Source organism: Sorghum bicolor, chromosome 9, assembly GCF_000003195.3.
Source record: "Sorghum bicolor cultivar BTx623 chromosome 9, Sorghum_bicolor_NCBIv3, whole genome shotgun sequence".
In the NCBI taxonomy this organism is placed as follows: Eukaryota; Viridiplantae; Streptophyta; class Magnoliopsida; order Poales; family Poaceae; genus Sorghum; species Sorghum bicolor.
The window spans coordinates 56,572,741-56,598,937 of record NC_012878.2 but is presented as its reverse complement, the minus strand read 5'-3'; the positions used below and the strand labels follow the sequence as shown (position 1 = coordinate 56,598,937).

General features: G+C 44.5%; 5 protein-coding genes and 1 long non-coding RNA gene across 7 annotated transcripts; 2 read left to right on the top strand and 4 right to left on the bottom strand.

Annotated features, from left to right (window-relative positions):
- Nucleotides 192-2,230, bottom strand: LOC8063550 (beta-1,3-galactosyltransferase pvg3). Its single transcript, XM_002440158.2, has one exon. It carries the CDS (start codon nt 1,595-1,597, stop codon nt 473-475), a length of 1,125 nt encoding a protein of 374 aa, XP_002440203.1. The 5' UTR covers nt 1,598-2,230; the 3' UTR covers nt 192-472.
- Nucleotides 2,385-4,697, bottom strand: LOC8063065 (guanine nucleotide-binding protein subunit beta-like protein A). Its single transcript, XM_002440157.2, has 2 exons — nt 3,711-4,697; nt 2,385-2,750 (listed from the first exon to the last, which is right to left on the bottom strand). Exons 1-2 carry the CDS (start codon nt 4,599-4,601, stop codon nt 2,637-2,639), a joined length of 1,005 nt encoding a protein of 334 aa, XP_002440202.1. The 5' UTR covers nt 4,602-4,697; the 3' UTR covers nt 2,385-2,636.
- On the top strand, nt 10,870-11,871 carry LOC110430583. Of its 2 annotated transcripts, XM_021448386.1 has the most exons (4): nt 10,870-10,953; nt 11,081-11,113; nt 11,235-11,427; nt 11,513-11,870. In XM_021448386.1, exons 2-4 carry the CDS (start codon nt 11,082-11,084, stop codon nt 11,807-11,809), a joined length of 522 nt encoding a protein of 173 aa, XP_021304061.1. In that variant the 5' UTR covers nt 10,870-10,953; nt 11,081; the 3' UTR covers nt 11,810-11,870. The 2 variants fall into 2 exon arrangements, with proteins under 2 accessions (XP_021304061.1, XP_021304062.1); XM_021448387.1 differs by lacking the exon at nt 10,870-10,953 and having other exon boundaries at nt 10,995-11,113; nt 11,543-11,871.
- Nucleotides 12,255-16,255, bottom strand: LOC110430494 (protein MAIN-LIKE 1-like). The gene is made up of 9 exons (XM_021448210.1): nt 16,245-16,255; nt 15,766-16,151; nt 15,378-15,682; nt 15,088-15,296; nt 14,307-14,601; nt 14,126-14,212; nt 13,902-14,031; nt 13,655-13,803; nt 12,255-12,578 (listed from the first exon to the last, which is right to left on the bottom strand). The coding sequence occupies exons 1-9, from the start codon at nt 16,253-16,255 to the stop codon at nt 12,255-12,257; spliced, it is 1,896 nt and encodes a 631-aa protein (XP_021303885.1).
- Nucleotides 16,324-17,202, bottom strand: LOC110430069. The gene is made up of 3 exons (XR_002447274.1): nt 16,729-17,202; nt 16,492-16,564; nt 16,324-16,411 (listed from the first exon to the last, which is right to left on the bottom strand). It is a non-coding gene; the product is annotated as an uncharacterized LOC110430069 (long non-coding RNA).
- Nucleotides 20,615-25,832, top strand: LOC110430268 (CRM-domain containing factor CFM3, chloroplastic/mitochondrial). The gene is made up of 10 exons (XM_021447642.1): nt 20,615-21,483; nt 21,679-22,156; nt 22,256-22,386; nt 22,957-23,301; nt 23,523-23,679; nt 23,754-24,046; nt 24,146-24,205; nt 24,538-24,627; nt 24,704-24,874; nt 25,424-25,832. The coding sequence occupies exons 1-9, from the start codon at nt 20,713-20,715 to the stop codon at nt 24,782-24,784; spliced, it is 2,406 nt and encodes an 801-aa protein (XP_021303317.1). The 5' UTR covers nt 20,615-20,712; the 3' UTR covers nt 24,785-24,874; nt 25,424-25,832.

Here is a 26,197-nt window from a genome sequence, read left to right as displayed (position 1 = left end):
GGTCCAAATTCATTCGCCATCAGCTCCTTTGCTCTCTGAGGCCCTATCGTGTGTAGCGTGGATTCGTGTACCGGCAGTGGCGCCGTGTGCCCGTGTGCCGGCTTGGCTTTACTTTTTTTAAAAAAGTCTTTCCCGAATTTTATGTTATGAAAAAAAGAAGAAATGACAACTTTTTGATCGCAACAGCGTCATTTGGCTGACATCAAACAAGACCATCAAAATCGATTCTCGAGACTCGAAATCTCAAAACAAAAACAAAAAAAATCAATTACGTCATTGTAGTATAATTCAGCAACACGGCAACTCCGAACGAACACGTATACTATTACCTATATATATCCTCTGGCCTAACTACCGCCACCAACCCTTGATCACACTATTCAATTCAACGCACGCATCAGGGGCCGACGAGAGCGAACCGGCAAAAGGCCGACGAACGGTTCAACAACACTTGATCGAGCTCGTCGTCTCGTCAGGGGCTGGCCGCCGGCACCGGCAGGTGGTATAGGCCGCCGGAGCGCGGGAGGCTGGCGGTGGCGTTGAAGTAGGCGAGCGTCTCGGCCCACCTCGCGTCGTCCTTGAGCATGTGCACGGCGATGGTGTCCGGGACGAATCCGTGCCGGAAGCAGCTGTCCGGCGAGGCTCCCTTGTAGTTGTACATCCTGGGCGCGTTGTCGTACCGGTTCTTGGCCTTGCCGGCGAGGTTGAGCCACCGCCCCGTCCACATGTCCTCGGGCCCGTCCTGCTCGCGCCGTGCCAGGTCCGACGACGCCACCCACTGCACCAGGTCCCACGACAGCGCGTACCCCATCCCGGACATGAAGGGCGGGAACGGGTAGAAGTTCTCCGTGTCGCACGGCATCTGCAGCCCGTAGTAGGCGTCCTCCCTCGCCGCGCCGCGCAGCGACGCCACCAGCGCCGGCAGACGCAGGTACGTGTCGTCGTCGGCCTTCATCACGTAGTCGTACTCGTACCTCCTCCTCGGCCGCCGCCGCCGGTCGCTGCCGCTGAACGCGCGCGCCACGGTGGAGAAGAAGGTGTACGTCTTGCCGTTGTCCATGTTCTCCGCGCAGTCCAGCACCATGATGTCGCCGTAGCGGATGGCCTCCAGCGCCACGAGCACCGCGTCGTCGGGGGACGTCACGTTGCAGAACACGAACCGGACGTCCACGCCGCGGGCCACCGACGGGTGCTCCTGCGCCTGCAGCGAGTAGACGTCCCGCAGCAGGTGCCGCCGCGCGCGCTTGCTCGGCAGCGTCTGGATGCCGATGAGGACGCGCACGTCGTCGTCGTCGTCGTCCGGAGCCGGCGCCGGCGCCCGTGCTGCGGCGAGCTCCTTCTCCGTGGTGGTGGTGGTGGTGGCACCGTGGGGACTGGTGGCTGCGGCAGCAGCTGTGTCCGTGCCGGGGCGGCGGTCGCAGCTGCTGCTGCTGCCGCCGCCTGCGAAGAAGGATTGGATTTCAAACTCGTTGGGGTGCACGACGAAGACGGTGAGCGCGAGGAAGCCGGCGCCGAGGATGAGGAGGGCGACGTGGCGGCCGGTGAGCGGGGAGCCGGCTCCGGAAAGGCCCATCTGCTTGTACAGCGACGACGACATGGCGACGGCTGACCCGATAGCAATTGGATCAATTAGCTGGTGATATGAATCTGAAATGGCGCGTGCTTAGAGAACAAATCAGAGTGACACGGCCTCTACGAAGCTGACGCCATTTGAGTTGAATAATTGGGCCGGTTCACAGGACTTGGCCCTCTCAGCTCTGATTGGCTGATGGAGCAGTTGCGTGTGAGTGTCGTGGAGCTTTCGCATGGGAAACTACAGAGGCGAGTTGATTATCAACAATTGACAAATGACAACGATTTGAATCAGAGTTGTACGCCAAGGCTATGGATGAATCAGAGTTGTACGCAAAGGTACGATGAGATAAGCCTGCCTGATAGGCCGCAGAGGTGGTATGATGAGGCTTTGCATGATCCGGGAGCAGCAGGCAAATGACTCGAGGGAAGGGAACCCAATTTGTAGTGGCACCCAAGCCAGCGGAAAGTATGTTTATTGATTTGTTATGAAAGAAAAACATTGCTCACAGGGCGTGCTTATGGAATCTAGGACAGGTGGAAAGAATTTAGCACACAACCTGAAACAGAAATGCTTCAGATTTGAAAATAAAACCAAAAACAAAAACAAATGTGATAAGGAAACGGGGCAATATACTTATGCATCACAGAAGCAGTTCATGTTCTCGGTTGCAACTCAGTTGTCATTACCCCATGCATAGATCCAAGTATGCAACCGAACCGAGTCATGCATAGAATTATTTCCTTACCAATAGTCGCATTACTGGAGACACAGCAACAGAAAACCATAGCACATCAACCCAGTAACAGGCTTTTAAATCAGTTGGTTGCATGACTGAAGCATATATAATGTAACATAAAGCAGAAGCAAAACAGAACCATGGTGCAAAATAGATTCTTCCATAGTACGATTAGCTCATTAACAAAGCTAAGCTTAAATAGTTGGGCGACTGGAAAGTACCAAACAGACGATATAGCTCACGACTTCAAAAACTTGACAACATTACAATGTTTTGCCAAATAAGACTGCCTAGACCTTCAACATTGAAGTGGCTTTTCAACATCTAGCCTGCGTAGCCATAAGCAGAGATCTTCCAAACCCTGATAGACCCATCGGTGTAGCCAGTGTAGAGGGTGCTTCCATCTGCGCTCCAGCTCAAGCTTGAGCAGTACAGGATCTATACAAGTGCACCAGAAGCAGTTAAATATCAATCAGAGAAATAGTAGATAATCATCCATCCAAAAAATAATAATAATTAGTATACACTGAACGTATATATTACATCCTGTAACAGAATTTTCTACCAATTTCAAAGTCCAACATCACAACAAAAGACAATTTACACGTAAACACCTAACTGCTCTGGATTCATGAGTATATAAAATGTTTGAACATGTCTAGATGATAGTAGGTTATGATACACATTATAGCAGAAAATCCATTGCAGACTACAGTTCCTATGCACAATTGAAAATAAACACTACTCTTAAAATTAGTCTACACAAGTGCACTGTTGGCACAGAGCTTAACATAGAACACAATGACATTAACAGAGTTCAACATTACATGTGTGCCCAAGCATATCTAGAACAATGACGGACCAGGTGAGGTATAATGCTGATAACAAACAATAGACTGGATGAGGCTATAAACTCACATGATGCGTAATACGAAGATATGTAAAATTCAGTAATACTAGTAGATATGCATTGATATCATGGTGAAATGCTGAATAGAAACAATATACTACAGGCTATATAGGTCTATAGCTCATGAGACAGATTGGAAAACAAGAGCAAATGTAAAATAAATGGAAAATTGATAGAACAAAATAAAAATGACAAAAATATATTTCTATATGCATTAGCACTAAAAATTCAACACACCAATTCTGCAGAGTACTGGAAATTTGTTGCATACACATACAAGTAGCATTAAAGGACTAACTCATTAATGAGGCAGGCATCCGAACATTACCCATGTAAGTAACTACATATCCTAACCTACATGATTTCTCTCATCAAAAGATAACAAACATGCTAAGCTCAGGTAAAGGGTAGAGACAAACCTACCTACACGATTTCTCTCATCAAAAGATAACAAACATGCTAAGCGCGGGTAAAGGGTAGAGACAAACCTGGTTCTTGGAGATCTGGATGTCGGGCTTGAGGTCCTGCACGACGTGCTTCGACTCAAGGTCCCAGATCTTGACAGAGTCCTGTGTCGCAGCGCAGAGCCAGTAGCGGTTGGGCGAGAAGCAGAGGGAGTGGATGATAGAGCCCGCGTCCAGCGAGTACAGCCTTTTCCCCTCAGCCAAATCCCACAGCAGAGTAACACCGTCCTTCCCGCCAGATGCGCACAGCGACCCGTCGGGGCTCACGGCGACGGCGTTAACATAGCCGCCGTGGCCGTCGAGAGTGCAGCGCAGCTTGCAGTTGGTAAGGTTCCAGACCTTGACGGTGCGATCCCAGGATCCGGAAACGATGGTGGGCTGGAAGGTGTTGGGGGAGAACCTGACGCAGGAGACCCACCCGTTGTGGCCCTCGCCACCACCGAGGTCGCCGCCGATGGTGTACTTGCACTCACCGAGGGTGTTCCAGAGCTTGATGGTCTTGTCGCGGGACGCGGAGATGATCTGGCGGTTGTCGACGGAGAAGGCGACGGAGAGGATGTCCTTACCGTGGCCGACGAAGCGGCGGGTGGTGGCGCCGGTGGAGAGGTCCCAGAGGCGGAGCTCGCCGTCCCAGGAGCCAGAGAGGGCGAACATGCCGTCGGAGCTGAGGACGACGTCCTGGACGAAGTGGGAGTGGCCGGTGAGGCGGCGTTTGGGGACGCCGTAGTCGGCGGTGACGCCGGATTCCGGGGTGGAGTGGACCGGGTTTTCCAGGTCCCACAGCAGCACGGACTTGTCGCGGGAGGCGGAGACGATGAACGGCGAGTTGTCGATCGGGGTGGCGATTGCCGTCACCTCGCCGTTGTGGGCGCGCATCGTGCCCACCAGGGACAGGGACTCCTGCGCACCGGCCATGGTCGCCGTGGGGGATTGGGGCTGCAAGGGTTGCGGTGGCGGCGGCGCGAGGGTAAGGATGGTGAGGGAAAGGGCAGGAAGCGGGAGCTGGAGGCATTTATAGTCGGGAGAAGCTGGGGCTAGGGTTTTGCGGGGCTGCCGGGCTGGAGATCTGCGCTAGAATGGTGGGGGGAAGATCACGACCGTTGGATAGGATAGAATAGGACGGGAGAATCACCAAGGTAAACGCCCATTTCTTATTTATTTATTTATTATATATAATATTGCGGCAATATATAGCCAACTACCTACTACATAAAAACATAGAAACCAATTCATACAGCCTGTTCATTTTGGCTGATAAGGCATTGGCTGAAAGTATTGTTTAATGATTTATTATAAAAGAAAAAATACTCATTGGCTGATAAATTTAGCAGATAATCTCAAACGAATAAATTAAACTGAAATTTGACACATTCGTAATTTATTGTGGTGGAACCGGGTTCAAATCCCCGACTTTGACACGGATGCTCGCATTCTACTGGATTTACTCCAGGGATTTAACGGCATTATGTTTTTAGTGGTAGGCTACGTACTCCTTGACAGCAAGGCGTCTGTGGTGACTTTATCAATCTCGAGATTTGGCGATCCAACTCGATTCTTCGGAGCTGCTCAGACCTTGTTTAGATCACCCCAAAATCCAAAAAAAATCAAGATTTCCCGTCACATCAAGTCTCGCGGCACATGCATGGAACACTAAATATAGATAAAAACAAAAACCAATTACACAGTTTGTCTATAATTTACGAGACGAATCTTTTAAGCTTGCTTAGTCTTTGGATAATAATTGTCAAATACAGACGAAAGTGCTATAGTATCAAAATCCAAAAACTTTTTCGAAACTAAACAAGGCCTCATAGGGTAGGGTGTGCGTGCATTTGTTCATAGGGTAAGTGTGCGCTCGTGTATGTGAGTGTCGCGTTTGTAACTGGGTCTCGCAAAAAAATATATACTCATGTGCAAATTCATATAAAAATAACCAATCTCATATGCATGTCCACTGGTAGACAAATACTCCCTTCATCCTAAATTATAAATTATTCTAAGAATTTTGAAGAGTCAAAGCATCTCAAGTTTGATCAACATTACACAAAAAATAGAAAGATTTATGACATCAAATAAATATTACTATGAAAGTATAACTAATGAAGAATCTAGTAATACTTAGTTGATACCATAGATATTATTATGTTATCATATAAATTTGGTTAAACTTGAGGTGATATGACTTTCCAAGATTGCTGAAACGACTTATAATTTGAGATAGAGAGATTACTTCATATTTTCGTGTGATTTTGCGTGTGTGGGCGATACACTACGAATGTACCCCAATTGCAAAAGGAAAAGATCAAAATATACCTTTTGAATTTGCACAAGTTCCATACAAAAAAAACAACTTTTTGAAGACTCGTCAAGTGAGATTCAAGCGCAAACCAACTGGGCCATCATTCAGTTCGTGATTAGCGGATGAACAATCCACGCATAGAGGGTGCAGACTGAACATTGTGGTGCTGGACAGAGACGTGAGTGTGTATTTGAGCGGCATATTTCACGAGCCAGAGCCCAACACTATGAGCATCGATGGCACGCTCATACAATCATAATACTACGACCACAAGCTAAAAAGTCCTAAAAAAAACTCAAGAGATCATGTTGGCGAGATGAAACTGGGCCTTGTTTTGTTTAGTTCATCAAAAACCAAAAAGTTTTCAAGATTTCTTGTCACATCGAATCTTTCGGCACATGCATAAAGCATTAAATATAGATGAAAATAAAAACTAATTACACAGTTTAATCGTAAATCGCAAGACGAATCTTTTAATCCAAGTTAGTCCATGATTGAACAATATTTGTCACAAACAAACGAAAGTGCTACAGTAGCGAAATCCAAAACTTTTTCGCATCGCCTAGGGCAAAATAACATAACGCATCTTGTATAGCTCCTATCCCCGAGATCCAAGTCATGGACTGAAACTGGTTGGCCCAAGTCGTCTCTGTCGACTCCGTTGGGTGCACCACCTTATTGATGAAACAGGGTCTTGGGATGAGACAGTTTTAAACAGGTACTTCTATCCTTGTGATGCGTCTGAGATTTTCAAAATTAAACTGCCTTGTGCCTGCACATGGAACAACAGATTTTGTGGCTTGGCACTATGAAAAAACCGTCATGTTTTTCGGTTCGAAGCGCATATAAGCTAGCTGTCCGGAACTTCTATGGAGTTGGAGATATTGGTACTAGCTTGAATTCAGAGCAAGGCCGCGCAGCGTGGAAGAAGTTGTGGCAGGTTAAATAAAGTGCCTTCAAAGGTCAATGTTTTTACTATGAAGGCTGCTAACAATGGATTACCAACTAGAGTAAATAATAAGGAAAGGGATGGCTCTTCAAATGGATACTCGTGGTTTTTCTTTAATGTAATTTAATGAACTAAATAGACATTTTTTTCTCATTTTTTCATTTAGTTCATTTAGTTACACTAGAAAAGAACTGCGGATATCCGTTCGGAGCACCGTCCCCATCCTTAGTAAATAAGAAACACCGTCATATTGAGGAGCAGGATGTGTGCCAGTCGTGTGGTCAAAAAGGCTGAAGATATCTCTCATGCTCTGGTAGTATGTCCCCATGCTCGGTCCCTCAGCACACTTGGAACATCCGTAATAGGTTATTGATTCAGTTACCTTCTTACCCGTTATATGGATTCACTGCTTATTATCCGACAACAGGGGCTGCATCAGGACCTAAAAGGAAAACGTAGTGTGGTGGCCTGTATGGGTGAATTTCAGAAGCAGAAAGGGGTTAAGAAAAGATTATGATGGTGACTACCATTGCAGGGTACTTTCAAGATCAATGTCGATGCCGATTTAAATACATTGACGGGTGAAGCTTCAGTGGGAGTGGTGGTTAAAGATTGGGAAGGGAGTCTTAAAATGACAGTTTGGCGTACTATTTCTCATTGCAGGGATGCTGAAGAAGCTGAATATCGTGCGTGTCTGGAGGGGACTAATTTGGCTCTCTGGCGGCCAGACACTCCGATGATCCTCGAGTCAAACTGCCAAACAACGGTGGTGTCCAAGCTTCACGCTTAAGGTCATGATCGATCCATCTTGCGGCAAGTTATTGTTGATGAAACACGTGCTTTGGGTGACTAGCTATGTAAATTTGAGATAACCAAGATCAGTAGGGAGCATAATAATTTGGTGCATGAGTTGGCACAATTTGGTATTAGTTTTAGGGATTATCAGTGTGTGTTTTTTGCTTGTTTTTCAGTGTGGATTGTATCCCCCTCTTGTAAAGATATTAGTTAATTTTAATAAAAATTTTCCATTTCACAAAAAAATGCTCATAATTAACATCCAAACATCTAATGTGACATAAAGTAAAGTTTAGTTAGGAGTATCAAAACACCCCAAGCTTGGTATTTGATTTGATTGGATAAACCTGGTGAGTGAATTGTGCAATATGATGAGATTCGTCTAGACTAGGTGGTAGATCGTGCAATTCTTGGGCGTTGGCTTCGTTGTCGTGCTCCTCCACCTTTAGGTAGTGTGTCAACACACTAGCAGTGCACACGCCTAACCTTTCCTATGTAGGTCTGATCACTGCCGTCTTCTTTTATGTGTGCTTGTTTCTACTAAGTAGTAGTGAAGCTATAGCAAACCGAAGGGATGCACTTACTTTATAAATAATAGACTTGTATTCTCGAGGGTGTACAAATGGTGATTTTACTTATAACTACGATTTTCACATTTTTTAGCCCTAACTCCTATGTAGTTTCACTTTCACCCCTACTTATAACCACGATTTTCAAATTAGAAGGTGATGCACTTAGCTTGTGGGTGCATAGACATCTTCCGTGGGGATGCATATATGGTAAAATTTTGGACCTAATCATTGTTTTTATGTTTTGGCAGGGGGTGAATTTACATCCCCTAATTAACATGTAGCTTCGCCCCTGCTTGCGGGGCTTTGTCCTTTGTCACAGGTGCGGTCCGATTAACATGGTCACACATAGAGGATTCCACAAGCACTTAGAGCAATGGTTTGGCATGGACTCAATTCATCATCTTTCGCTTTTTGCATGTTGAGTCTCGGTGTTTTGGCGGTGGCTTTGCGTGGGACATGCTTCATGAACCCTAAGGAATTTATTATGGTGGGTTTGCGTATGTCCGTCATATCGCCCTGTCGAACTCAATCGTGCGGGAGGTAAGAATGCGGAGCGGCTAAGGGCTTTCCCAACACAAGCCAACAAAACTATTAGCGTGAGCAGTCCATGTAGAGAGAAACATATTGGAGCACCAAAATTCACAAGGCAAGCTGCTTTTCTAGTATCTGTAAAGCTTTTTTCGCAATGCTTTTTTTCACATAAACAATCATGTGATTCTGAAAAGCTACAGTCCTCCCCTTGCTTTTCAAATGAGGTTGTCGACGCCTCTGACGGCCTGCAGGGCTACCAAGCCTTGTGATCTGGAGCATTGTTGCTAACCTGGACACTAGGGCAGCACGCCACGCAATTGCATTGGAGAAGGCCTAAGAGGGCTCCAAAAAAACTGTGAGGGGCTCCTATGGGTCCCCTTTTGTTTCTTCGGGGCTTGTTGGTTGTTGGGTACTTTGAGCATCATGCACTGGTTGGGCTCTAGTAAATGTCCTGGGAACTGGTCCAGGCAAACAAAGAAGTCTTTGAGCAACGAGAGGACCTATCTACCCTAAATATATTTGTTAACAATGAATTAATTAGGTTTAATAAATTCGTCTCGCGGTTTACGAACATCTGATCATCTCTATGTGACACCTGATACTGTACACTTGGCTAAAAAGTCAGGGTAGAAAATACTATTCGCTGATTTGTTGTAAACACTACTGAATACTTGATAGATTCACTCGATACGAAACAAGGCAACCAACTTTTTCAGCATAAGCCAACTTTGGGACAACTTAAAAAGCAAGTTTAGGCCCTGTTCTGCTGCAGCATAAGCCAACCTTTTCCAATCAACCGAAGTCTCGGATAGTTGATACACACTCAGAATTAGGACTGAGAACAGCTTGTGCTGTTTGACACGTCACAAAAGTTTCAGGTCAATGTCGTTCAGACATCGTACAAGTAGAGCAAAGCTACTTGTCTGACTAAACTAACTATAAATTCTCGAGAAAGTGAGGAGTAACAATTCATAATAGTCATTTTGAGTTTTGGTTCATCATTTTACATAATGAAATAAAATACGATGTAAACTTTTTTAGTAAAAAGGTGATTATTTTCTATTTTGGATGTTGGTCTTAAGGGGGTGTTTAGTTTCCATTTTTTCTCAAAAAAATTTGGGTTTTGGTTCATCATTTTGCAAAATAAAACTAAATACCGTGCAAAGTTTTTGGTAAAAAAATAGTTATTCTCTATTTTGAATTTTGATCTCAAGAGGCCAAAAAACCAAAAATAAGCGTCAAGAGGCTTCATGAGGATAATAAATTTTACATTTTGGATGGAACTAAACATGACTCTAGAAATCTTGGTATTTTGCATTTTATCACTGTAAAGTAGTTGACATTTTGCATTTTAGATTCTATGGGAAACTAAACATCCCTAAGATGAAAAAAACTCCAAAAGAGCCTCAAGAGGCCCTCACGAAAGCAGTAAATTTTTCAATTTAGATAAAACTAAATATAACCCTAAAAGTTTTTGTATTTTGTATTTTATTATTCTAAAGTAGTTGACATTTTGCATTTTAAATTTTATATGAGGATTAAACACCTTAAGCTGCAATTTTCGCAAGACAGACAAACAAGAAAAAAATTAATGCACATTGCACACAGACGGACAAACAAGAAAAAAAAAAGGGAAAAAAATCCTCTCCGCTCCTCCTCCCCTAATTTTTTACAATTTGGTCCTTTTTTTGAAAAAAGTTCACTATTGGACCCTTGGAAAACTTAAATGCAGAAATGGACCCAGGGGGTCGGCGCCATGCATCATGGCGCCGAGGTTTCACGTCTCAGCGCCATAGATCACGGCGCCGAGGTACCTGGCTGCCTTCTGACGTGGATCTGACGTGGCAGGGAGCTCGGCGCCATAGATCACGGCGCCGAGCTCGGCGCCACAGATCACGGCGCCGAGCTCGGCGCCACAGATCACGGCGCCGAGCTCGGCGCCACAGATCACGGCGCCGAGCTCCCTGCTACAAATTGGCCGACGCACTTCGCTACCTGTGGACGCAGTTCATATTTTCATCTCCCCTCTCGGCTTTTTCTCTCCAAAAACCGAGCACGAATTTGGATTCAATATTTGGACCATCAAAAGTTTGATTTGTTCCATAGATCTTGAAGAGCCAGGTATACTCTTTCAAATATTAGTTTTTGACTCATTCATATGACCTATATTACACGTATGTTGTAGACTTAGATAAACCATTTATAGTTTTTTGAATGGATGATTAATATTTTTCTTATGCAATCGTAGAATGCCACGTCGTGGAAAAAGTAGCAAACCAAGGTAACCTTTCGACATGTTTCGATAAATTTCATTCGTTATTATTTATCATTTGGTAAATTGTAGTTTTCGGTTCAATCGTTATTTGCTATGATTTCTTAGAATTGAATTCTTTGAACTGTAGCTATGGCCGGACGACCGGGAGTCCGTACATCCACAAGCCGCTTCCTAGCGGTGTTCCAGTACCTATGTGCTTTTGTGGTGATCCTTGCAAGGTAGAAATTTCGGAAGACGAGGAAACCTATCGGCAGAGGTATTGGATGTGTTCGAATTTTGCCTGGGAGCCTACGCCAAAACAACGCCGCAGTAACTTTATTGTAAGTTATTTTTTCTATTGTGCACTTATTAATTTGTGTCCTATGCAGCATGATTTAATTATTTGAACAAATATATTTGTTGCAGACCCCTCCACCATTGTGTGATTTTGAGCAGTGGATCGACACTGAGATTAAGGAGTCCGACAAGCGGCTTCTACAAGGCCTAAAGGAGTGGGATGCAGAGCGTGCAGAGATATTAGAGAAGAGACGTAGAGAGGAGGCTCAAAAGCGGGAGCACAAGGAAGAGGAGGAAAGAAGACGTGTTGCTGCGGCTCGGGAGGAGAGGGAAAAGAAGCTTGAGCGTGTGCGCCGAGCGAAGGCAGCGATGGATGAGAATCCAGATGCCCAGAGGAAGGGAAAGTGGCCTCGTTGCACTCAGTAGTTACATTACCTTCTTGTTCTTTGTTTGGTTCATGGATAATATTGTCTTGTGTTGGACTTTTCAATTTGTTGTTATGTAATGCACTTTAGCAATTTTAATTTGGTTTCATTATCAGTAGACAGTATTTTTATTTGAGTATTGCATAGGCAATGAAATGAGGATAATTAGTTGAAATAGAAGTTAACGAACTAGTATATTGCATAACTAGTAGCACACATCACATTGAATGGCATGTCAAAACATGCACCAAACAAGGGTGCAGAGGTCTGAGACTAAACCTAACATGCCTTAGGTAATTCAAGCAATTAACAAGCACAGGAAATGGCATGTGAGAACATATACCACACAAAGGTACATAGTTCTTTCGACTAACCCTAACATGCCTTAGGTGATTAAACCAAACAACAAACATATGGATGTGGCCTGTGAATTAGTTCAGTTCTACCTAGTAGTGTGGCCACATAGCAAACTGTGTTGCCCCTTCTCCATAGTATCCTCCCGTTGTTGGTGGTGGTGGTGGGGGTGGTGGTGAAGGAGGGCCCTTGTTCTTGTGATTAGGGCATGTGCAGTATGGATCATTGCATATTGTGTTTTGGGAGCCAGTACCATTGCTGTTGTCGCCCTCTTCGTCGTCATTGTAACCACAGCTAACTTCCGTTTCTAAATCAAAGATACGGTCCTGCAGGTAGTAGATGTACTCTGCATGGGGATGAATAGGTCTAGGATCGACCCATCTGGTGAAGCCACAGTTCTCTTTTGACAAGGATGACTGCAATAAGTATGTAGCTTTAGCACAAGAGAGTATCTTATTGAAGGTTGAATTAGTAATATGACTTACCCATGCTCGTGGACATTTGAAGAAACGACGCCCTCCATCTATCCCCTCTGTGTACATCTGCACCAAACAATCCTCACCATGCATACATTTTGGCCACTCTTCTTTTCGGTCATCATATGCCCTCAGTGGTGCCTCTTTAGTAAAATCATGTTTGCTCTCAAGGGGGAACCTATCATAAATTGCTTCCTCAAAGTCTTTAGGACCAAGAGGACCCTCCCAAAGAAAGGGATTACCCTTCATCGCCGCCTTTCCCTTTCCCTTCCCTCTAGACGACCCTCCAGACATTTTTACTTGAACTTAACAATCTCAAGTGAGTAGCAACGCTCTCACCACTGCGTATATATATAGGAACCCAATAGTTGGTAGCCGTTGTAGTATATAATAAATGCACCTGAAAAGCCTAGATTCGATTAATGAAAAGCCTAGTTGAAAACTGAAAAGTCTATTTGGATTGTCATTTGAAAAGCCTAGATTCGATTACTGAAAAGGCTAGTTGAAAACTGAAAAGTCTATTTAGATTCGTTCACTGTTTCGGATGTGATGATTCAATAAAAAGCCATATTGGTTCACTGTTTCTGAAAAGCCTACACTGCCAAAACCAATAGGAATGGACCACAGAATATGTGCACTACATTGAATAATTCATGGAAAAAATTTGCAAGAGTTTCCCCTGTTTTTGGTACATCCACAGTTATAAATAGACATCACAGTACAATAGGAACATTGATTCATCCAAATATCACAACACAAGCACGTATGCCATCAGGAATGATAGTTCAGATAGTCCACAGAGACCATACAGTCTCATATAGTACAAATAGTCCACAAAGTTCACAGTGTCGATACATGCAAAATAACAGAAGTTATGCCATAAATTGTAAGTTGCTACCATGGTGTTAGCATAGAAGTCATCCTCACTGCCTCCTAGTCTTACCCTTACCCTTGTGGCCAAGAGCATCGGTGCCTGGAGTGTACCTAGAAGGCGAACGACGTCGCCTTCTTGCAACCTGCATAGGCTGAGTAGAAGGAGCATCAGGAAGCTGAGATAACCCAAGCTCGTCATAGTCACGCTCCTCGGCCACCCCCTCTTCGTCCTCATCATCATCGCTTTGAAAAGTGTCCATAGTTGGCCGAGACGAGCTCTGTCCTCCAGATCCTATAAACATTGTTCAAATTATGTGTGCACTTAATTCATTATCTCATACCATGTAAATTGCTCAGTTCAAATAAACAACAAATTTAATAAAATTATACCTCCCAAAGAAGATGTACCATGCACAACAGGTGTGTTGCATTGTCGTTCCTGTGGCACATGCACATTCATCGCAGCACTAGTACCGCAACCGCACCGAGCTGCAGCACGCCTAAGCCTACGTGCTAGTCTCTATTATGCAAAGATTAAAATTCATATTGTTAGATATATGATAAATGAGGGTCGTAATACTTGTTCTTAGATAAATTCGATGTCAAGTACTTACTCCAAGAAAGTTGTTTAGTGTGTGCTCGTCCACACCTGTTCTTGGAAACCGTTCGATGTCAAGTACAGATTGCTTTATTGCGTTGCCCTATAAGATAAGACACGTATTAGTTTATATAAGTGCAATTTATAAAGTGGAAAGGACAACAATCGTACAATTGTATAGTGGAAAGGACATGTACCACTCGGTCCAAGACAGGTGCTGCCTCGATAAGTGTCCCTTGTCGTGCTGCTAGGTCATAGGAAGTGTCCTCATCCTCAGATGATTCAAGGTACGCATAATCTGCTTGGGTCCACTGAATTTTCAACCTTGTTCGTGTAACACCTAGGTACCAAGTAAGGTATGCACGAAAATTGTAGTTGGTATGTGGTTGCTCATTTTCGTAGAGGTTGTCATGAAACTGGTCCCACACCTCTATGTACTGACGATGCAACGTTTGAAACTCAACTGTCTTCTTTTGCTTCTGACGATCAATCCTAAAATTAAATATTAAAGATGAAAATAATAACACAGATTTAACAACATTGATTCTAAAACTCAGTACGTGGTTAAAATATTGAACTAGCAACATGAATATAGTAGGTATGAAATAAATTTCAGCAAGTAGGTTTTAGTAGCACACTTCAAATACGTTGGAAATGACTAAGGATATAAATTTCAGCAAGCATGGATTTGCAATAGCACATTTATAAATTTCAGCAAGCATGGATAAGCACTAAGCATGTAAATTTCAGCAACATTTATATAAATTTCAGCAAGCATGTAAAAAGTACCAACATGCATATAGAGGGTAATAGATTTCAGCAAGGATTTATATTGGACCAAGTAGCAAATAAATTTCAGCAATCATGTAATTTTCAGCAACATTTAAGGTATTGAACTTTGAATAAATATTGAACTTTGAATAAATTGCAGTCAACATATCTATCAAATGCATGGAATAAATTACCAAAATAACTTACTTGTGCAGCTCCACGGAAGTATCAAATGGAGGGACAGGCCATTGCTGGCACAAGCCAAATTGGCGGGCTACTCGATTTGGAAGGTGCCACTCAACAGCATAGAAGCAAATCAGAGGGCAGATCATCAAGTACAAGTCTTCATCCTCGCTACACATGCTGCTTACTCCAAGATGTAGCGCATCATTCGCCGTGTACGGCTCCCAATTAACCTGCAAACATAAGACATGTATATGGCAAGTTAGATAAACTATCGAGCATACAATAAACAAGAACTACTGCATTTTACTCACCATGGAGGGCCTAAGCGTGTCGAGCTCATTGGCATACTGTACGTACGCACGTGAAGTCCTGCTGAAGGCGACTTTCGCCTGGTCCCAAAGATGGGCAAACGTCGGACGGTGACGAGGGTTGCCCACTGCAAACCATTCCCGAGGAGCGTCAACTATGGGCCGTCCAACTGGAAGACGAGCCCACATCCAAAGCTGCAGTAGGTAAACACAACCACCAACGGAAGAACTACTTGCGGTCCGACGACACGCCTCACAAAGGCTACGGTATAGGTAAGCCAGCACTCCCGAAGCCCAGCTGTAAGTACCTGAAACCGTTGCAATCAATTTAATCAATGCATACGTGAACATAAGAAACCAAATTAATAATAACTGTGTAAGGGAAAAGTACCTGTGGTGTCCCAGTCAGTGAGGCACGGGAGGTACATCCACGATGCAGTGTCCCCTGTCGCGTCAGGGAAAAGAACACACCCAAATAGGTGCAAGATCCAAGCTCTACAGTAGTAGGCAACTGTCTCCTGGTCCGCATGTGCCGGACAATTACCAAAGCTCTGCCTAAGCCAAGCAATTGGTACCCCAGTGGTGCGCTGCGTCGGTGCCTCCGGAGGAAGTGGTCTTCCAAGGAAGGCCTCAACTCTGGCCCTCCAACCATCGGGCCTGCAGTGTCCGATAACTGGACGACCTCTAACACTCAAACCCAGGATCTTCTGAGTGTCCTGGAGTGTAACAGTCATCTCTCCACAAGGTAGGTGGAAACTATGAGTTTCTGGCCTCCACCTACAATTTAAAGAACATTGTTGTTAGGGTTTTCAGAAAGATAGATAAAGTTTGTTCAAAAAAACATACGATTACTATAGATAAATGGTGCACCTGTCAACCATAGCTGTGATCGCCGCGGGGTTAATTGGAGGCAACCCACGACGAACCTGATACGATATGACATCTAGGCCAGCCCTCTGCAGCAGAGGTGTGTACCTGTCGTCATACCGCATCTCCTCGAACTTGTCATGCGTTCGAGGTCGAAGCGGGGGTAGTTCCTGCAACCATACAATCAAGTTATTTAATTCATAAGTACACAAATTAATAATTAATGAAAAGCAAAGATCAAAGTAAGTACCGCCCCCTCGGCAGTGAGTCGTCCTCGGTGCTTCACCTCGTAGTATGGATCCAGGAGGTGGAACTGCTCCATCCTATAAACAAATTTGATCCATTAGTTAGTAATTAAGCAGAAAAAAATAATACATTACAATGTCATTATATTAAACAAAGGAGCACTAGAACATGTATGTCTGCCAAAAAGTAAGTTGCATATGAAAGTATTTAACAACTAAAGTACATAGAATATTAAGTGCACCTGACTTAGCGGCCAATGGCAAGTACGCGAGTTGTGTCCAAGTCTACCACATTTGCCACATTGATTTTGCTCGGGGTCAGTAACAAACGGGGTTGCTCTCCCTCGCCTCGTTCTACCTGAAATCTGGTCCATGACCATCTTATGCCTCGTACGCTTTCTGGTTCCACGTTTGTTCCAGCGAGCACCTGGATCTGCAATGTACCTTGGGCCAATGTATTCTGGCCACTGCCCCTCATCTAGGAAAGGCTCAAAACGGGGCGACCAAGTTAGCACAAGGCTATCAACACTCAACTCCCATGGTATCTTGGTCTCGTAGTCAAAGTTGCGATGCCTAGCTGCTGCAATATAGTGAGAACAAGGAGAGTGGTACTGTCTTGGTCTCCCACATCCACATGAAAAATCAGTCAGGACAACAATATAACTCCTTGATGGTCGGATCTCACCATCTGACGTTGTACCACCCCTTTCAGTGACCTGGTACTTGCCAGTGGCATGGTCAAAACACTCAATGTCATGTGTTCTAGCCCTTTCCTTTGCCTTGTCAAGGTGCTTCTTAGCTCTAGGTGCCCATTTCATATTATTACTCTGTAATTGCAATGCTTGAGCATGTCTATCGTTGAACCAGGCCACTAGTCTATAAAAGGTAAAAGATACAATGGCATTGACTGGCATGGCACGTATACCCTTGAGCACACTGTTAAATGACTCTGCCATGTTGCTAGTCTGAAACTCGTACCTCCATCCACCATTATCATGGGCTCTTGTCCATTTCTCAGGTTCCCTCATCAAACCTAGCAGCCACTGCCTACCTTCTGCATTTGTTGCGGTTTTTAACTGCTCCAACTTCTCCTCAAAAAACGGCACCTCAAGCATTCGAGCAACCTCCTCGAATAGAGGAAAGTTGTCCTTCGTACCATCTTTCCGAAGTAAATTCTCTGCAAGGTGTCTAGTACACCAACGATGGTGCAAAGGTGCATAACCAAGAATCTGCTCCTGTACGGCACTGAGTATGCCCTGGTGCCTATCAGATATGACACCAACCTCCCTATGTGGGCCAATGACATGTATACGAACTAGGCGCATGAACCAACCCCAGCTGTCTTTGTTCTCTCTCTCCACCAAAGCAAAAGCCAAAGGAACCAATGCGTTGTCAGCGTCACAGGAAATGGCTACCAAAAGAGTGCCCATGTACTTGCCAAGCAGAAAAGTACCATCAATTGATAACACTGGACGGCAGTGCCTAAAGGCCTGGACACACTGTGGAAAACACCAGAATGCACGAAAGAATATCTGCCTCCCATTCCTCCATTCATTAGGCTTCGGAATGTACTCGTAATGCATGCCTGGATTAGCTGCTTTCATTGCATTGAACATTGCTGGCAGCTGCTCGTACCCCTCCTCCCAGTCCCCATATATCATCTTCCAGGCCCTTTGCTTTGCCCTCCATGCTTTGCCATACTTTATGTCATATTTAAATATCTTCTGAGCCATGTCCATAATTGTTCTGACCTTCAAGTTGGGCTGACCCTTTAAAGTTGTGCATAACGTACTAGCAATAAGTGTAGAGGTCAACTGTCGATGCTTCTGTTGAAGGTCAGTCTGGGCACAAGTGTGTGGACCTACAATTTTTGTGATCTTAAACTTCCCGGTGGCCTTCTGTTTACGAGCACAGACCCTCCAGTTGCAATCTGACATCTCACACACAACCGTGTAGCGGCGCTCAACATGGGAGTGCATCACCTTGAAGGGTCTTTTACGTATTACAGAATATTGTTGCAACCACCTTCTTAAGCTGGGCAAATCATTAAAGATCATGCCCTTCTGAATTTGCACACTCTCACCAGGCTCAGGAGCCTCCAGCAGCTCATCATCTCTTCCCTCTGCATAAGCATTTTGAGAATGACTGAGATCACTAAACTCGTGAACTAGTGGATCACGATCAGGACAAAAACGTCTGATAAGCTCCATTTCTTGTTCACTTAAAGGTGCAACTGGCCGGTCATCATCGGAATCAACAGCTCTAGCTGTGCCATAGGGCTCCTCATCATCCTCAATATTAACATCCAAACTATTAGATGCTATAAAAGCTGCGTCAACATTAAATGTTGGAGGCACAGGATGACAACAATCATTACTTGGATTGTCACCTACAACAAAACCACAAATATGCATACAATTGAGACAACTAAATCGAACGAAGGAATGCTAACAAAATGAATAATGCAACTACGCCACTTACATGGAATTGTCTGGGTCATAGGGGTATGTACGCAGCCAACCTCATTGGGACCGGATTGAGCATCAGGAACGGCAACCACATCTTCCACACCCACGTTCTGAATGGGTATCAGAGAAGCTGAGGGTGCCGGATTGTCCACTAGAGGGCCAATGGGTGGTTGCCAATTAAGAGGAGAATCCACTAGAGGGCCTGGCTCCTTGGACAAGTTGCGCACAACCAAATCCAAACATTTAAACTCACTCTTCATGACAGTTTTGACATATTTGTCCCATTGAACCTCGGATACAATTGGGACCAACCGCCTAAAAATTGTTCCTGACCCGCCATGGTGAATGACCCCCTCAACTAAGATTTCTTCTTCATTCGAATTACATTTAAGCTCATCACGAGCACTACCCATCAATTCAGAAAACAAGGGCCGCTCATCAAACATCAAAGGGACCGTTTCCATTCCAACAAAATCAACATTGCCAAACTGATCTTTCTCCACACTTCCTCCATGATATAAGGTTACTAAATTATCCATCTAATTGATACACAAAACAACCATGTTACTAGGCATATAACTAATACAACTACAACTATAGAACACATACGAATTATTATGTATATGTGTATCTATTTTAATAATAATCTACCTACCCAACTATATAACTAAATTTGCTAACTACATAACTATGTTAATAAGAACATACGACATGAAAATACATAATATTATTACATATCCTAAGTATCTTTGGTAACTACGTTTATTACAAGTACTACCTATCTAACTTAATTGACACCAAAACTTTACTAACTAAAAAATTGCTAGATGAAATACCTAACTAAATTATAACACTAATAAAACTAATAACTAACTAAATTATTATTTAGTGATAACTAAATTATAAAACTAATAAAACTAATAACTAACTAAATTATTATTAACTGATAACTAAATTAAACATTACAAAACAACCTAAATAATAAAAAAATGCCAACTACAAACTGAAAATTAAAAAAAAATTTACCTCGGGTGGGCGCCGGCTGCCCGCCCGCCGGCGGCCGCACAGGACCACGGCACGAGCCGGCCACGCCGCGGTTGAGGAGGCGCCGCGGGCCACGCGGTGCGCGGGGCGGCGTGGCGAGCTGCGGCGAGCGCGGCGAGCGCGGCGTGGCGAGGCACGCGCGGCGCGCGGCGAGCGCGGCGAGGCGCGCGGCGGAGGAGGAGCAGCGCGGGGCGCGCGGCGAGGCGAGTTGGGCGGGAGCAGGAGCAGAGCGCTGCGCGAGGAGAGAGGAAGCAGAGAGAGAGAGAAAGAGGTTGGCCGTTTTGGAAAGGACCTCGGCGCCGAGATCTGTGGCGCCGAGCTCGGCGCCGAGATCCGTGGCGCCGAGCTCGGCGCCGTGATCTCTGGCGCCGACTTGTTTTTTTTTTTTTTTTTGTTTTTTGCCACACAAGCCGCCACGCAAAATCCACGTTGGCTTGGCCCAAGGAGCTCGGCGCCGTGATCCATGGCGCCGAGACGTGATACCTCGACGCCATGATGCATGGCGCCGAGCCCTGGGTCCATTTCTGCACTTAAGTTTTCCAAGGGTCTAATTGTGAACTTTTTTCAAAAAAAGGACCAAATTGTAAAAAATTGGGTCCTCCTCCCTTATCCGCCACCACCAAGCCCAAAACCCCACACGCACTCTCACCAATCCATGGCGCCACCGCGCTGAACCCCCCCAACCGCCGGCCCGCCCTCCGCTCCCCGCGCTCCATGGCGCTCTCCGAGCTCCCGCTCCACCACTCCTTCCGCCTCTCGTCCCGCCCCAACATCCACCGCCTCCTCCCGCTCCGCCTCCTCTCCTCCTCCCCGGCCTCCCGCCACGTCTCCTCCTCCTCCTCGTCCGCCGCCGCGGCCTCCTCCCCTTCATCCACCGGCGGCAATCGCACTTCCCCACCCTCCACCAGCACGGGGGCGCCGTGGCTGCAGAAGTGGGCGCCCTCCGACCCCTCCCGCCCGGTCCCACCTCCGGCTCCCGTCCCGTCCCCGACCACGTCCATCGACCGCATCGTGCACCGGCTCCGCAACCTCGGCCTCGCCTCCGACGACGACGACCCCTCCTCCGTCTCCGCTGCCACGGCCGCCGCGGCGCCCCCCGACGGCACCGAGCGCCTCGGCGACCTGCTCGACCGCAGCTGGGCGCGGCCCGACCGCCAGTTCGCGGCCGCCAGCTTCGACGATGCCGTCCTCCCGTGGGAGAGAGACGACGAGCCCATGGGGTCGGCAAGGGATGAGGAGGACGGGGTCAAGAGGAGGCGGGTCAAGGCGCCCACGCTGGCCGAGCTCACCATCGAGGACGAGGAGCTGCGCCGGCTGCGCAGGCTCGGGATGACGCTTCGCGACCGCATCACCGTGCCCAAGGCGGGAGTCACCACGGCCGTCACGGAGAAGATCCATGACGCCTGGAGGAAGTCGGAGCTGGTCCGCCTCAAGTTCCACGAGGACCTCGCGCACGACATGAAGACTGCTCATGAGCTCGTTGAGGTCTGCACCATTTTGCCCCTGCCCTCTGACTTGGCACTCCCAGCTTGTTCGTGAAACGTCAATACTGATTACTTTAAGCGATCCAATTGTGGCAATTCAACCTGCAGTTAATTGCGGTGAATTTGAGTCTCACTCGGAGTTATTGGTTGTCTTCCAGAAATGGATTCCTAACACATGTTTGTGTGCATTGATCAGCGACGCACAGGCGGATTTATCATATGGAGGTCTGGAAGTGTAATGGTGGTTTACCGAGGGAGCAATTACAAAAGACCTCTGAAATCTCAAGCTCTAAATGGTGCCTCATCACCAGTGAAGGGGGGAGATGGTGCACTGTTCATCCCAGATGCCTCCAGCCCTGTTGAGAATGATAATCAGAGCAAGGATTTGGCTGGGCAGCATGCAAACGTGTCCCAATTGAACACACAGAATACTGAAGATATGACAGAGGAAGAGCTGGAGTTCAATCAGATGCTTGATGAGCTGGGTCCTCGTTTTGTGGATTGGTGGGGAACAGGTATTTTACCAGTGGATGCCGACTTGCTGCCTCAAACGATCCCTGGTTATAAAACACCATATAGAGTTCTTCCGACTGGAATGCGTTCGACCCTTACTAACGCAGAGCTGACTAACTTGCGAAAGTTAGCGAGGAACCTTCCATGCCATTTTGCTCTAGGTATTGCATTTGACAGTGTCAGTATTACTTTTTCCCTGTCATAGCTTTTACCAATTGGCAGCAAAAGGCGTTCTTATAGCTTGCTAAACTTCATTGAAGGGAGGAACCGAAATCATCAAGGTTTGGCAGCAGCAATTGTTAAGCTTTGGGAGAAGAGTTTGGTGGTGAAAATAGCTGTCAAACGTGGAATACAAAACACAAATAATAAAATAATGGCTGAAGAAATAAAGGTTTGAATGCCATATTCTGATTTTTCCTCATTGACTGACGTGACCGCTTGGCAACTTTTTTTTCCCCTAAAGGAATCTTGAGAAAATAGTTATTGTCAGTTTATAACTTTGTCACAAAGCCCTGAATATCATACAAACATACTTGTGTTATCTGAGGCAACTAAAAATCAAATGCTATTCCAGATTCGCTTAGCAATTTTATATTAAAAGAATCACTCAAAGCAAAAGGTTCCTAAAATAATGGCTATAAATCAGTTTTTGTTCTTATAAATCAGTTTTTTATTAAATAATAGTAACAGAATTTTGCTTCCTATATTTGCATAGTTTGGTTCCTCTACAGTAAACTCTATCTTACCAAAATTGAAGTTGAGAATGGTTCAGTATGGTTGCAGTAGAGAATGCTTATTTTGCTTTAGCTTTGTATTCCTATGTTGAATTTTCTTATAGTTCCAAAAGCTTCTCCCTAAAGATACAAATCAAGTGTGTTGATGTACCATATGTGCTTTTGTATGTTCAAGCTTCATGAAATAGCTTAATATATCTTACAATTTTCCTTCTCATGTTACTCAGAATCTAACAGGGGGTACCTTGCTTCTTCGAAATAAATTTTACATTGTAATATATCGTGGAAAAGACTTCCTCCCAACATCTGTGGCAGCTGTGTTGGCTGAAAGAGAGGAGTTGACAAAGGATATTCAGAATATGGAGGAGCAGAGAAGAAACATTTTGATTGCACAACCTCCGGATGATGGCTTCGATGGGCATGCTCTTGTGGGTACTCTTGCTGAGTTTCAGGAGGCCCAAGCTCGTTGGGGAAGAGAAGTAACTGCTAAGGAGCAAGAAGAAATGAAAGAAGCTTCTTCTAGAACAGAAAAGCAAAAGCTTTACAGGAAACTCGAACACAAGCTTTACATTGTGAGCACTAAAGATTCTATTTGTTCTTCTTGAACCACCATAGCCTGAAATGGGAAAAAAATTAGCCTGCATTTAAACTAGGATATTTCAATTTAGTGGTGCATATATAGTTAATATGTTGTTGTGAGGTTGACTTTCTTACCTTCTAGGTATGCAATTCCTTTTCTGCTTCGTTTAGTTAGTCACTACTTGTTCCTTAATTTTTCTTTTCAAATGTTCAGGCTCAGGCAAAAATACATAGAGCAGAGCGCTTACTATCAAAGATTGAAGCTTCTATGGTACTTGCCGATCCATGTGATGATCAAGAAATGATTACTGATGAGGAAAAGTCTGTTTTCCGTAGGATTGGTTTACGGCTTAAGGCATATTTGCCACTTGGTAATTTCTTGAACAATTATCTTCTAACATGCTCCACAGTTTCTATTGACTGATCATTTTCTTATGTATTTCAGGAGTTCGTGGCGTTTTTGATGGTGTAATTGAAAATATGCACTTGCATTGGAAGCACAGGGAAGTTGTCAAATTAATTTCAAAGCAGAAGACTTTGTCATTCGTTGAAGAGACGGCACGACTTCTTGCATATGAGAGTGGTGGTATACTAGTTGCAATTGAAAGAGTTCCAAAGGGTTATGCACTCATTTTTTACCGTGGAAAGAACTATAGGAGGCCTATTAACATAAGGCCAAGAAACCTCTTAACAAAAGCTAAGGCATTGAAACGTGCAGTTGCTATGCAACGTCATGAGGTTAGTTTGCCTTATGAAAGTAGAGTTTTTGTATTGAAAATTCTTCTAGGTAAAGTAGAATTTTTCTGATTTCCTTTAAACCAATAATTTATTATGCAGGCCCTTAGTCAGCATATAGATCAACTGGAAAGCAATATCAAGCAGATGAAGTTGGATCTGGTATGTAACACATTAGGAATTTTTTTGGGTATTGCACTGTATTATTTCTACAGCATCTGAGTTTATTTCTGGACACATAGCAATATATATTGGCAAAATTATGGCACTCTTGGTGGTTCCTTTCCTTTTCTTGGTAACATTTCTTTTGGAGTTATAGATGGATTACACAGTCTTCCTTAATCCCTTTATTTCATCAATATTTAGCAATTGCCATTTAGTTGCAGCAGTCCCTTGGACTTCCATGCTAGATTCAACAGATAAATGTAGTCGCACTAGTGAATAACTAATGTAGTCGCACTAGTGAATAACTAATGTGTTGTAAAACAAAACAGGGTATTGAGGACTATGAGGAACAAGATGAGGATAGCTCAGATTCAGAAAACGAATATGGCATGGCAGTCGCCTCTGCTAGCTATGATGAGGTATGCATTCTTTCACAAACCACATGGTCTGTTTCTGAACCACCATAAAACTCACCCTTCCCTTCATTGTGGCCAGGATCAAGACGATTTTGATGAATCAGCTGATGAAGATGATGATTATGATGATGACGTTGAAGATGAAGAGATTGACAGCTAGTGATTTGGAATTGTTTCTTGTGATGTGCAGTTCTGATTTCTGAATTAATGATTCTCTGGACGTGATACTACTGTCTCTGGGACATTCATGGTAAGAGAAAACACAGTTGCTTCTTTGGTTCACTAGTTCTTTTTCTGTGTTTGTATAACATTGCAAAACAATATAGAAGTGTGTAGAAAGTGTCACTCATGCTGTTTATTTCTATATCTGGGGCATTATTTATCAAATCCAAGGGTATGTAGTAACAAGTCTAATTTATTTAGAGGTAAATCAACCAGGTCTATGTGAGTGGATGGGCGTTGCTGCTGGTTTTCTTATGGCTCTAGAATGTATATGAGTCTCAATTCTCAAATAACTCTGTAACAAGTCTCATTTATTTAGAGGTATAAATCAACCAGATCTATGTGAGTGGATGGGCTTTGTTGCTGGTTTTTTTGTGGCTCAGAGTTCTCAAATAACTCCAATCTTCGGAAATACTTGTATAAATGTTATGCTCTCCCTAACTGTCTAGACCTTTGTTTTTTGTTTTTTTGCACCTGACAGGGGTGGGATCTTTTAAATCCTTTCATGTGGTTCTCTTTCTGTTGTGTAAATAGATCACATTTCAAATCTCTTCAATTCTGTATTAACCTGTTGCAGGACACAAGTTTGGTGATGGACCTTCATGACCGGTATGCAGCATCTGTTATGCCTGTGTTCCGTTCGTTCTTGGAATCTGGCCTAGAAGTGTCCGTGCTGATCTGGGAAACTGTCGCACGATGTAATTTATGAGATCGCCCTGCATGCTTACAGCATCCTCTTCTTTTCTTTTCGTTCTGCCTTCCTATTTTGTGACTACATAACTTAGAGGGCTTAGGAGGTGTTTTCCTTTCCCCATTCTGCTCCAGAAAATATACCTGGACGCGAATTGTGTAACTCATTCTTGGCCAAATACACTAGAACAAGATAAATTTGGCCTCTTGTTTAGTTGGCAAATTTTTCTAGTTTTGTAGCACTTTCGTTTGTATTTGATAATTATTGTTCAATCATGGACTAATTAGGTTCAACAGATTCGTCTCGCAAATTATAGGGCTGTGCAATTAGTTATTTTTTATCTATATTTAATGTTCTATGTATGTGTAGCAAGATTTGATCCGACAGACTTGAAAATTTTTGGAAAACTAAACAAGGCGACCGAAGGGTGTCCCGCTGTTCAAAATTTTTGGAAAACTAAACAAGGCGAACGAAGGAATATTTGAAAGCTTTGGGTCAGATTAATATGCCCCCAAAAGACCATTATGCATCTGGGCTACTGGCTGCAGCCCAGAGTCCAGTTCCCACAACGGATGGATGGGCCTTGTGCGTGCACGGCCTATCAGATCTCTTAGCGGGCTGCTGGGATTTGCAGGCATGTATGTTAGTTCGGGTAATACT